This window comes from Pagrus major, chromosome 7 (genome assembly GCF_040436345.1).
Source record: "Pagrus major chromosome 7, Pma_NU_1.0".
Lineage (NCBI taxonomy): Eukaryota > Metazoa > Chordata > Actinopteri > Spariformes > Sparidae > Pagrus > Pagrus major.
Genome location: NC_133221.1, coordinates 10,401,982 through 10,414,691, shown reverse-complemented (window position 1 = coordinate 10,414,691; position 12,710 = coordinate 10,401,982). Strand labels below are relative to the sequence as shown.

Below are 12,710 nucleotides of genomic sequence, written 5' to 3'. Positions count from 1 at the left end.
ATTTATTTGTTTTTGTCGCTTCGTTCTCTGGTGTCTGCCTTCATCCTGTCCGTCTTCGACTCTATGCCTCTCACACGCCCCTGTGGTCACAGTCAGATGTCTTGTCTTTTCACTTGCCACCTCCGACTGCTTTGCTCTGAGATGTCGATGAACACCCAGGTGTTGGATTTCACCTGTCTACAGAACTACTTTCAGTGAGTTTCAGGAAACTTTGTGAAGACTTTTTTATTGACTTTCCTTTCCTGAATTCATCTGTTTTTGTGCAACCAAAACATCTTTCATTCTAAGCCTTGAAAGAAAACTAGAGAATTATTAAGCAGTAAGTCATGGGAGGCTGTGCCTCAGTGTCATTTTAGAGCTGCAAAGAGGCATTGTGGCTTATGGCTGACTGCAGTATGGCTCTCGAGAGTATACTGTAAACTCCATGGCTGCTGAACCCTCCTGCCACCCCCTGACTTGGACTAGACAATTAATTGAAACATTATTTAATTCACAATATTGCCAAGTGCATATTCAAACTGCAAGTAGCACAAGTTTCGATAAATGTGTGGCAAACAGGATTAATATAAAGTGTTGCAGTGCTGCAGAGACACCCTGGCCTAGAAATCTTGTTCTAGAAAACATCCTCCGGGGTCCGTACCAAAACTTGTTTGGTACAGACCCCGTCCCGTCATCATGAGTTTGTCTCAGTGAAAATGAAAATTGGGACGCAAAAATGATTATTCCCACTAATCGTTAATCATTTTGCAATGTCAAAAATAATCGTAAAATGACATTTTTGACCATATTGTTTCAGGCCTACCTCTGACTGCCTAATTGTTCATTTAAATGGAAACAGACTTGCATTTCTATAGAATTAGATTAGAAAGTGAGGTCGTAAAGATGTAACGTGAACGTGATATGACACATTTAGTAGAAATGTCAACACATATGATGCTGACCCTGAAACACGACTCTTGGCATTGCACCAAAGAGACCAAAAAAAATATCTGTTATTGCAGCTTCAAATATATAAAAAACACCCCTCAACAGTTTCAGCTTGGCTGATCCAAATGATGATGTCTGACCTAAAAATGAAATAGATGAAAGATCATATATGTCTGTTCAGTCTCTCACAGAAAGCACGTATCGTGAACCAATTTTAGATCACATCCTGCTCGACGACAACCCGGTCAACCTGACACTTGATGAAACACCTGCTGACTGAAATTTGTGTCAATCCAAACTAAGTTACAGTCCATTATTGAGAATAAATGTGAATGATGTCACTGGAGATGAGGACAGAGATATATGTCAGAGTTTCTCAGGAGATAGCACATGAAGCAGTTTAAGTTTAATTTCGATGCAATAATGTCAAATTTGACCTTATCTTTGTCACTGCATAGAACCAGTTTCATCTTTGGGATCGTTTAGGTTTCATCTATACATCTATAATAAAATGTCTAGGCATAGTCAGTGGTCAGTCGTGATGTTCATGGTGGTTTTATACCGTGCTGTTGTTTTTTTTTTGGTGATATTTCTTCACCACAGGTGCTTTTGACATTCCGGTATTGAAAGAGCGAGGATTGCACTGAAGGCTGCAGGGATCATTAGGCACTAAGTTAGAGGCAAATGTTCCAGTCTCATGAGCTTCACGTTGAAGAGACAGGCAACGTGATCTGGGGTCTGCATCACAAAGCAAGTTCAACTTAACCTGGCTCTGTTTGTGTTACTAGGCTTCACTGAGCAGAAAATTGCCGATCCTGGATAAACGCTATGATTAAGCTGGTTATCTGCCCTTTAAACTTTTGATTTTCTGATCCAGCCGTGAGCGTGTTGATGTTTGTGGGGAATATGGTCTTTGCAGAAGCAAAACGTTTTTGTCACTGAGGTTAAACATAGTGCACAGCATAACCATACGGCTAGAATAGAACAAGAAGCTGCAAAGGAACAGAGGGTATACGCTTTCTTAGAAGAGCATTGCCAAACTGGACAGTTAAAAAAGGATATAAATTGATGCCAAAGATGCAGAGATATCATCTTTTTCCACACATTCTTCTTCCTCCCTATCAAAACTTGCCAACGCTGTTTTGCTGTGAAGCTCCAGAAACCTTTTGTGCATGGCAATTCACCTGGCTTTTCATCTGCATGGGCCGAGTTAACGCAATCGCCACAATCACAATAGGTTGAATTTTCTATTTCTCCTTGGGACAACGCCATGCTTATGCTTTGATTAGGCGTACGCACAAAAACCACTTGACTAGGGTTGGAAAAACATTTTGGTTTGGCTTAAAATACCTGTTTGTGTTGCCACAAAATCATCTGGTAATGTCTCCAGGTGTCCTTAAAAATATCCACTGCTGTAACTCACCAGCCACCACCACCCCCTCCACTTCCAGATGTGAATGCAGGCTAATAAGGACATAATGTGAACGTGATATGCCACGTTTGGTACAAATGTCAACCTCGAATGTATCTGTGATTTGCAGAAACTGCTAACATTGTAACCTGACAACTGGGCTGGATGAGTAGATAATGAATTTACATTCTTCATTTTTGGGTGAAGTGTTCCTTTTAAATCCAAAGATAGCTGGTAATCCTCTGGTATCACTTTGTGGTACAGGGTCGTGATCTTTGCAGCATTAATCATGGTTCACATACAATGCAGCCACGCTGCGTAGAAACCTCCTTTACACTGAAGAAGTTCACTTTAAAATATATATAATTAACAGCAGCAGGAGTAAACAGAGTACAGAGGCTAATGAGTCTTATTATTTTCTCCCAACGCACAGGGCGTATATTTAACCTGTCCTCTTCCGCAGTACACTAGGTACATAATGCTGACCGGAATACTAATTGTCATGATTTCCAAGCTCTGAAAGACTCTGATAGCAAGCTGTATTCGTGCAGGATGAGTGAGAGTGAATTCAGAAGAAGGAGTGCGTATTTTTAATCAAAGCCTTACAGTGATAATGGAGAAAAAAAAGTTGAATGCCGCTAGACCTGCAGCAATCACTCCATCTGCTTTAATTGTTCCATATTTTCAGCGTCAGGCTAACACATTCACTGAACAGATTTTCTGCACATTCACAAGACTTTCACATGTCTTTGAAACTGTTAAAGATCCTCTTGGGCAATTAATTGGTTCCTTTGGGCACGTCGTTACATACATGGCCTAATAGGAGGGAGGGGAAAGACATGACAGATGGAAGGCGGTGGATTCCCATACAGATCAGGCACGTCTTAATTGTGCCACCGTCAGTCTCTGTGTTTGTCTGAGGCAGTAGAAAGAAATCGCTACCACACAGAGAGTCTGGCAGGGAATTATTCTTGGACCGTAACACTGTAACTGAGTCTAACTGGGGGAGACATTGAACCCGTCTTGTGGGGTTTAACAAAACACTCACTTTAACTCTTGTTTTAGACGTATTTTAGTTTCATGTTTAAGTGCTGACAAAAAGGTTAATAGAGAGTCGAAAACCCTTCAGGTTTCCCTCATGGGAACTTATTTCAGTATGGTGGTTAATGGTGAGAGACATCATATTGTGATCCAGTTTGAATTACACATTTGATGTTTAAAATATCATTTTGCAAGTCCAGAAAGTTGCAGTACAACTACATCGTCTCGAATGATATATGGTTGGCAAAGAAAAAGCTTAAAATCTGGTGAAAATCACAAGTCTGGCCATACTGACGGCTGCAAAAGGAAAGTTGGTCAGTTCTGTGAGCTAGCTTATGTATGGATCCAGCTCTACAAAGTGTCAGTCATGGAAATTGGTGATTGTTAAAGGAGATAACGTCATTTACACAACTCTTGGCTCTGTAGTCTTTTTAACATCACATTTTCAAAGTCTTATACTTAAAGGTGTTATTGATAACATGTAACCACTAAATGTGGCACTCCATCTCCACCCTTCTCTGGCATAAAGTCACTTTTCATTCATTCATGTTTTTGACCCTGCCTTTTAGAGAGTCTGTGCATGCCACTACCCTGTTTGTCAGCATCTCAATGAGGTTAACGCTGTGCAACCCCCATGATCGACAGAAACATTAACATGGCAGATTTCACAGCCCCATTCCTTTAAGACTTTAGAAAAGAAACTGGAAATCTTCCCTCCAAGCTGTCTACATAACCTACATAAGCTCTCTCCTCTTGATTTCTCTGTCTGTCTCTCACTCAATGAGGAGGACGAGGCGCAACAGTACAGCAGAATACTCGCTGTACAGTGCCAGAAACAAAACTAAAAGGGGAACTAATGTGAAATGAAGAGTGAAATAATTGAGGATAATTGAGACCCCATTGGGAAACTGGGAGAGGGAGATGAAAAACAGAAGTCTCCCAGGAAAATTAGGAGGGTTGGCAAGTATGCCAGTAGAGTTATACCATTTGCTGACAAACCTTGGTAGAAGCTGGAACCACCTGTCAGAATTTCTTACAGAGATAAACAATCATCATTTTGGACCTGAAAAACATTTTAAAATGATTGATTTACAATTTTTAAAAATGATTTGTCTACATAAAAATGTTATCAATATGATCTTTAAACAGTTTTATGACAAGCTGCGACTTTCTCAAGTGGAATGATTATCTTTTATATTCACAAACATCATATGTGCAGTTCATGGCACGATTCAAACTGGATCAAAAAGTTATTTGTCTCTCTCCACAGATAAATAGATAAATTGCAGAGATAGCGATCATTTCCCCTCACTAAAATCATCATATTACAGCTGAAGATGAGCTAATGATTTATGACGCTACTCAATAAAAATCAGTCATGAAGTAAACCTAATGATTTCCACCATTATATTGATGTTTCTAACTGCAGGCTCGTCATAAGTATCAACCTGTTTTGAAGTATTGGACATGACAGCATGTTGAAAGCAGGTAATTATTGGCATTATACGGTCAATTCATTTCATTTAGTCTCTCACCACTGACTGAGTGTGACTATAAAGGAGTTGATCCAGATGGTGGATTGATTTGGCTCTGAAAAACGGAAAAGATCTGCAGATAGTTTTATACTTTGTGACGGCAGCGCTTCAAAAATGCTTATTTTCTGAGGAGGAATCCAGAGAGTTTCATACAGTTATTGATGTCAACTATTTAATTGAGAAGTAAATTGCCGACTGTCTGCTCATGTACTCAGGACCAGCTCGGCAACGATCAAGTGAACACACCGACCACCACTGACCGGACAACCAGCTGAGATGAACATCCACTGATGCTGACACAATTCCATCTGAACAGAAGTAGACAGGAGCAGACCTCTTGGATCTTTCTCAGAAGCATCTGCACGTTTAAATCTCAGTATATCATATCAGAGCTCTGAACACTGTGTAGAAAAAAGGTGAGGAACAGGTTGTCCTGTGTTGTTTTGTTAACTCCTGTTTAACCTCTACTTTAACTGACTTCCCCCAAGAAAATGTAGTCTTTATCTACTCAACCCCATGCAGATGGAAAGTCAGGTGAACTTCCTCAGTCCACAAACGATTTCTGGAGCTTCACAGCAAACCAGTGTTGCAGCATTCTCCTAAACAACTGAAGTAAATGGAGGGGGGGAAAAGACTTCCATACAGCTCATCTGGCTTGATCCTAGTCTCCACAAGCCCCAAGGTCCCAAATTGATTTGAAAAAATAATATTTACACCCTTGATGCGCTTGTCCACTTTAGACAGGATGTGTGTTAACTCTTTTAGATTCGTAGCTACAGTGAAGATTTCCGCTTTATAAAAGGATGAAAATAACGTCTTGTCAAATCAAATTTGGATCTTGGGGCTTCCGGGGACTTTGATTACACCAGATCAGGTTTTTTTTTTAACGTTTTACAACAAGTCCCCATCTACTTTAGTTGTTTAGGAGAATTCTGCAACGCCATTTTGCTGTGAAGCTCCAGAAATGTTTTGTTGACTACGAAACTTCAACCTACTTTCCATCAGTATGGGGGTGAGTAGATAAAGACTGCATTTTCATTTTTTGCTCACCTTACCCTTTAATGAGGATGAGCTAGTTTTAACTAATGCTTACAGATCAACTAATGATCATTTTCATCGTGGATTAATCTGCTGATTCTCTTGATCAATACTTGTGAATCTAGTAAAATGGAAGGAAGGAAGGGACAAGAAAAACAGCAAATTCTTAGATGTGGGGAAGTGGAAACTATGAAATATTAGATATGATTCATCTAAGCAGCTGATGATTAATGTTACTGATAATTAACTAATTGATCAATCAAGTTTTACTTGTATAAGCAGTTGGATAGTTTCATCTTTTACAATGAAATTTAGTTTTTATTGTTTCTTCTTTATCTGCAAAGTAATCAGGCTGACACTTCACCATCATTAATAAATGGTAAATATATAGTTAGTTCTCTGATAATACACAATAAAATGCTTAAATGAAACTATAATTAAGCAATTGTTTATTGTTAAGTTGCAACTATGTTAGTAAGATTTTGTAATGTTGATCAAATACTGTGTAGTTTTTCATACATATTATTTGGATGGCCATTATGAAGTTGAAACTAATGTTTATAAATTGTTTAATAAATGGTTGATAAAGCATTTGATTAGTATTATTATAAGTATTATTACTTACTCCGGCTGTCAGATAAATGCTGTGGCCTAAAAAGTGCAATGCTGTAGTGGAGTAGATGAAAGAAAAGAAGAAAATGGAAATACTCCAAGAAAGTACAAGTAGCCCATGTCAAGTTTCAGTACTTAAATAAATGTACTCATACCTTTCACCACCAAATAAGACAAATAACATAAATAAACAGGCTTCAGAAACCACCATATTTTGTTCTCCTGGTTGCTTCAGAACAAGTAAAAATCCCCTGCCTGCTCCCACTGCATGTAAAACTTGTTAGATCCTCCTCCTGCTACGTTCAGCTGTGTTGCATCGTGACCAGATAGTGAGTTATGTACTCAGAAGAAGCAGATGGATTCAGCTCTCCCCCCTGAGTCCTGTGACCTCAGGGTATTTATGAAAAATATATAAATGCATCTCTCTGCGGTCCTCACTGGCGCCCCATGGAAGGCTGTCAGATTTTTTTAAAAACCATTAATGTCTGAGTGGCAAACAGCAATAAAAAAAAACAAGATAGAAGCGTGTTGTAAGGATACTCAATATGAACAATGTTAAATTAAATTAAATTAAACAATATTCATCCACGCCAAATCAAAGATTGTTCAACTTTAAAAGAGAATTGATTGAAAACTGTTTATGTAATGTCTAAAATTCACCTTTAACGAATTATTTTTGTCTTATCCAGTCATCATTCAAACGTTTATTTGTTTTTTTTCAATGACAACTCGGGCAGAGGCCCCTATAAGGCGATCATTCACCACATCCAGTTGCGCACGACTTGGTGACATCAGTGGGGACGAGGGATCCTGAAAAATGACTCCAGCGTTGGTGTGACGACAGTGAGCAGTTAGTATAAATGCAGGGCAGGAAAGTTATCCGCTCATACCTCCAGACTTGGCCTTTACGGGTCACCAACCGCTGCGAGAGGCTGAGAGTGAGAGCGACCATCATAACCGCCGGCGGTGCGCTCCAACAGAGACAGGAGAATTTGGATACTTCCCAGGTGAGTCTGGTGCATTTCAGGGGAAACAAACTCTGGATTAATTGGAGTAAATATGCCTGTTTTTGTGTTATAAAAGCTTCAGTTTTTACATCTTTTCTTCCAAAATGAGTCAAATCAGCGCAGGAGAATTTAAACTTGTTTCACAGTTTAAATGCTGCTGCGCTGATTTGACTCATTTTGTTTTCAAAGCAGGTTGACTTGTTCCAGGATTTTTGTTCCAGATTTAAAGGATAGCTATCAGGTTTGAAACAAGCTGAAATTTGCTCTGGAGAATTGATTTGCACCTCTTTTCAGAAAAATAAGACTTGAGAAGTGAAGCTTGTTTACTGCACCCTCATTAATTTAATCTGTGATAATCTTTTTCTTCAACAGACGACCAACTAAATTACCATGAAGTCGACATGCCTGTTCATCTTGGCTTCTTTCGTGGTCTGCAACTTGACAGTGTGTGGAGGACAGGGCATCCCCGCTGAGGACGACACGGACCGAAGGACCATAGACGACATCATATTACAGAGAGCAGAGAGTCTCCTGTTACGATCAATTCTGCAAAAGCTGCAGGATGAAGACGGCAGAAACGGTGCGTAAAATGCGCGTCTTGGATGAATTTTACAGGCAAGCCAGGAACGAACCATTTGATGCAATACTTAAAAATGCTTCATTTTCAGTTGTAAGTAAACTGTCATTAAATCATTTTTTGCGCTACTGTGATACTGATGTTGGGTGTGTGTTGGGAGTGGCAATACGTTCCAAAAAGTTGTACGCGTCATGCCTAGATTTTGATGTTTTCCAGTTGTATAATTATGAATGATTTTGAAAAGAATAATGTTTGAAATTGTGTTTGAAAACATGAAAATGGCAGCGTCCAATTCAATATGATGCAAGGACTGTGGACCATCAGCCGCGCTCGTTTGTGCGCAATTTACGCAAGGCGTACCCAAGCTGGGGAAACCCATTTCTACAGTAAAGGGATGCAGTTGTGGCAACTTTGTATAATCTAAACAATGTTTTCCTCTCTCCAGATGGATTTTCCTCTCAGACAGAATGGGTGACAAAACGACAGCATCCCGGTAAGAGGTACAGCGAAGATCTGGAGAAGCGGCAGCATCCGGGCAGGAGAGATGAGGACGAGGATGAGCAGTACTTGGATGTTCAAAGGAGACAGCACCCGGGCAAACGCGATGATGAAATGCACTCGTTCATGGAGCTCCAGAAAAGGCAGCACCCGGGGAAGCGCACCACGATGGGACACGTTTCTGAAAACCCCGTAATGCTCCTGAGTGAACTTTCAAAACGACAGCACCCGGGCAAGCGCTACCTGGTGCTGCACAGCAAACGCCAGCACCCAGGTAAGCGCTATCTGGAGGACGAGGACGGCGATGGGGACTGGGATGCGGATGCAGATGGAGACGAAGACCTCGCTGAGTTGGAAAAGCGTCAGCACCCAGGGAAACGCTTTTGGGATAACTCCAGTCCGGATTTGGGCACAAACAGTCCGTGTGATGTATTGGACCCTACGAGCTGCAGCAAGACCAGTCTGCTGCTCGACTTTTTAGACAACATAAACAAGAGTCACGCCGAGGAGAAGAGACAACACCCGGGTAAAAGGTTTGCGCCCGAGGAGGAGTCAGTGGAAGGAGAGTAGGTTCAACTGAAGTCTGGTGTGCGCTTACTGCTGTATTGTAAACACGTACATGTGTAAATTAAGTGACCATGATGAATTATTAAAAATGAAAAAATAATTTACATCATTTAATCTTTCATTTAACCAGTTCTAGTATCACCAGTGCAAAAAACATTTAACTGCTGTTTGTTTCTTTGGAGAGCTTGTGCGTAATTGTCCTCCAGACTGTGTCGCTGTAAATAAGTTTCTCATAAGAGTGCGTGCCTATGTTGAACTTTATTTATCATAATTAATACCATCATTATTGATTCCGTTAATCTGGCTACTTGTGCTCAAGTCCGAGAATGAAAGCATTAGTCTATTGGCCTCTGCGATGTTGCCTCTGTGAGGAAACACGCTCGTCAGTACATGCTTGAAATATGATAAATCAAAGTGGCTCACGTTCACGGTCACGTGTAGGAAATCCATCCATTGATTGATTTTGTGTTTTTATTTTTGCTACATGTGTAAAATATAATTAATACCACAGCAAATAAGATGTGTCATTGATTATTTTTCTACTCATCTTTGCATGGATTGAGTTTATTTAACCTGATGTTGTAAACTAAAAGCTACCCTTGCCTTAAAGTCAACCACCAATGTTTTTGTTGGACAATAAAACGCATTGGTAAAAGTGTATGGTTTGTTTAAGTCACTATTAAAGTCTATTAAACTGTTTATTCAACCCAACTACAGGTCTAATTAGTGTGTATCATCTGGAAGGATAAGTGCACTTCAATAGCCTCTCAGGCTGAGTGAGTCAGGTATCCTATTCTCAATTTAATTGGGCTCATTCCAACGGTGCCTTGGGAGCTGCTGTCCACTGGCCTGATCAATATGCAAATTATTCATTGCTGAAACATGAAACACAACTTTCAGCTCCAGCAGTGAGGCTCAGGGTCCAGTGGACTGAGAAGAGAAAATGCGCATTATCTCACACACATGCAGGGACAATTTCAGATGAAGTTTTCATGCATAGACTATCTCAGAGAGAAGGCAAAACACAACAGATATGATTTAGATGAATCTTTTGTGGCTTCGGGTTGGTTTGTGAACCCTTAGAAGTCTACATGTGACCTCCTCACAGATGATGTCTGTAGTGGGGATGTAAGTTTTGAGACATTTTTGAAGAGGCAAAGAAAAACATCCAAGATTTCACAAAGCAAGAGCAAAAATGAGAGAAAATTAAAAATAAATAATTTCACAGTAAACATAATATTACAAGCAGGTATATTTTTCATGTATTCAACGTGACATCTCATATTGATGATCCTGACACCCAGAATGAGACGGCCCAATTTGCCCCTGACTGACTAACCTGCAAATGAGTTTCTGGCCCCTTCTGACCTCTAAATCCTCCTCCTCCCAGTTGACATCAGCAAGTACACTGTACACGTCACACATGCTATGTGAGGCTTAAAGGTCCTATTTGTAAGAAAAGTTGATTTTTGAGTCTCATTCCCAACCCATCATATAATGAAGCTTTGGGATTGTAGGACGGGTCGACCACCATCCCAAAGCGAGTTGGGCGTGAGACTCAAATATGAACTTTTCTTACAAATAGGTCCTTTAAATTATACATAGAGTTTAAAATCTATTAACTGAGCCTGAAATAACTGAACATCTTTGAACTAGATTTTGACACAAGGCCTCTCAACTCACCCTGAGCCTCAGGGTTAGGTAATGACAACAACATCCACCTTGACGCTCTTGTCATCTCAGGTCATATCTTAGTGCCAGGGCCAGTTTTCTGATTTGCACACCAACTTTGCATTTGCCAACATAACAACATAACTGAACTTATGTGGTTCTGTTTCAAAGATCATATCAAAACAATAAGAAGTACATCGTATGTGTCATGGTGGCTTAAAGATAAGTGCAACCAGTAATCCTCAAGTCAGGTGACAAATATCACACTCATGTGGCACATTCAGGTACAAGCCTGCAGGAAGGTGCCACAGTGCTGGATTTGTGGACTCAGCCACAGCTGAGCTTCATCATGTCCTGCTGCTCACACAGACAGAGCAAAGGAGAAAGATGAAGAAAACAACGTGTCCTGGTCAGCTACATTTTTATTGTCCTGACCTCCTGCTGTTATTGGCTGGGGGGCACAAACCCATAGCCCAAATGATGACACCAAAAAAAACAAAACAAAACAAAAAATTAAACCAAAACAAATGTAAACAGCGAAATAGGAAGAAAATAAGAAAATACAGTGAGAGGACAGAGTCTCTGCAGATACAGGCATGAGAGTTATGATTGAGAGGGATTACGTCATGTGTTAAAACTATACATAGTTTTTCAAAGACATTCCTGCATACTATGCCTTTAAAGGAAATGAAGAGATTCAAAGTAGGCAGAAGCAAAGACTACCAGGAGTATTTTCTTTCTTTGGTTGTGCATCCAACTTTATTCCCGTGGTATATTCGAGCTGGTAAATTTGTAAGTGGCTGTGTGTTTTGGAGGCTCAAGGTCTACAAGGTCTGAACTCTAAGATCCTGGATATGAAGAAATAGACAGGATATTTTAGAGGTTATAGCCAGGCTCATTAGCATAGATTCCCCACCTAGGGAAAAGTTACATGTTACAAAAGTGTTACGCCAACATTAACTACAAATTAAGAAACTAAAGTATAGCAGTATGTGATTCCTAAAATTTTAAACAAACAGCATAATAGAATTGCTGAAATCCAGTTATGGCTTTACAAATATTCCTATGGTAAGTCATGATTATGGGATATGAAATTAAACATTTGTCTTATAAATTTGACTTTTTATCCCCAAATGTCTTCATTTTAATTCATAAGTATAACTTTTTACTCACAATTATGACTTTTGCTTTATAATTTCAACTTTTTCAACTCATTATTCAATTTTTTAAAATTATTTCGACTTTTTAAATCATATGTATGATCTATTATCTAATAATTATGACTTTTATCTCATAATTCTTACTTTCTGAAATAATAATTATCTTTTTCCCCACATAATTTTGACGCGGTGTCCCATTATTATGAGTTTTAATGTTATAATTTCTTCTTTTGAACTCATAATTATGACTTTTTATGTTATGATATCGACTTTTTAATTCATAATTATGACTTTTTATGTTATAATTTTGATTTTATGTAATGATTTTGACTTTTTAAATTTATTATCATGATTGATGATGATTTTTGTGTCATAATTCTGACTTCTTACGCCATAATTATTACTTCTTAAAATCATAATATTCTTTATTCACCACATCATTTTGACGTTTTATACCATGACAGCCTTGACATGAAACTTGATCTAAACATGAAATATTATTTTTCAATAACACTAAAGGTGGAAGTACTGTATATACCGTAGATAAGCAAATAAACACTGTATGATAACAGTTTCACACCCTGAAAACCGTTCGTGTGTGCTTCGTGTGGTTTGTCCCTCTTCGCTTCCCGTACAGACTGAATGCTAATCACATGACCAGGCAGG

General features: G+C 39.2%; 1 protein-coding gene across 1 annotated transcript; it reads left to right on the top strand.

The window, feature by feature from the left end:
• The first annotated feature begins 5,216 nt into the window (after nt 1-5,216).
• Nucleotides 5,217-9,607, top strand: trh (thyrotropin-releasing hormone). Its single transcript, XM_073470890.1, has 4 exons — nt 5,217-5,330; nt 7,302-7,571; nt 7,944-8,151; nt 8,594-9,607. The coding sequence occupies exons 3-4, from the start codon at nt 7,962-7,964 to the stop codon at nt 9,214-9,216; spliced, it is 813 nt and encodes a 270-aa protein (XP_073326991.1). The 5' UTR covers nt 5,217-5,330; nt 7,302-7,571; nt 7,944-7,961; the 3' UTR covers nt 9,217-9,607.
• The last annotated feature ends 3,103 nt before the right edge of the window (nt 9,608-12,710 follow it).

Coding starts and splice junctions, on each gene's coding strand:
- trh (XM_073470890.1), top strand. CDS start 7,962: ATGAAGTCGACATGCCTGTTCATCTTGGCTTCTTTCGTGGTCTGCAAC. Junction 8,152..8,593: donor GGATGAAGACGGCAGAAACG/GTGCGTAAAATG, acceptor TCCTCTCTCCAG/ATGGATTTTCCTCTCAGACA.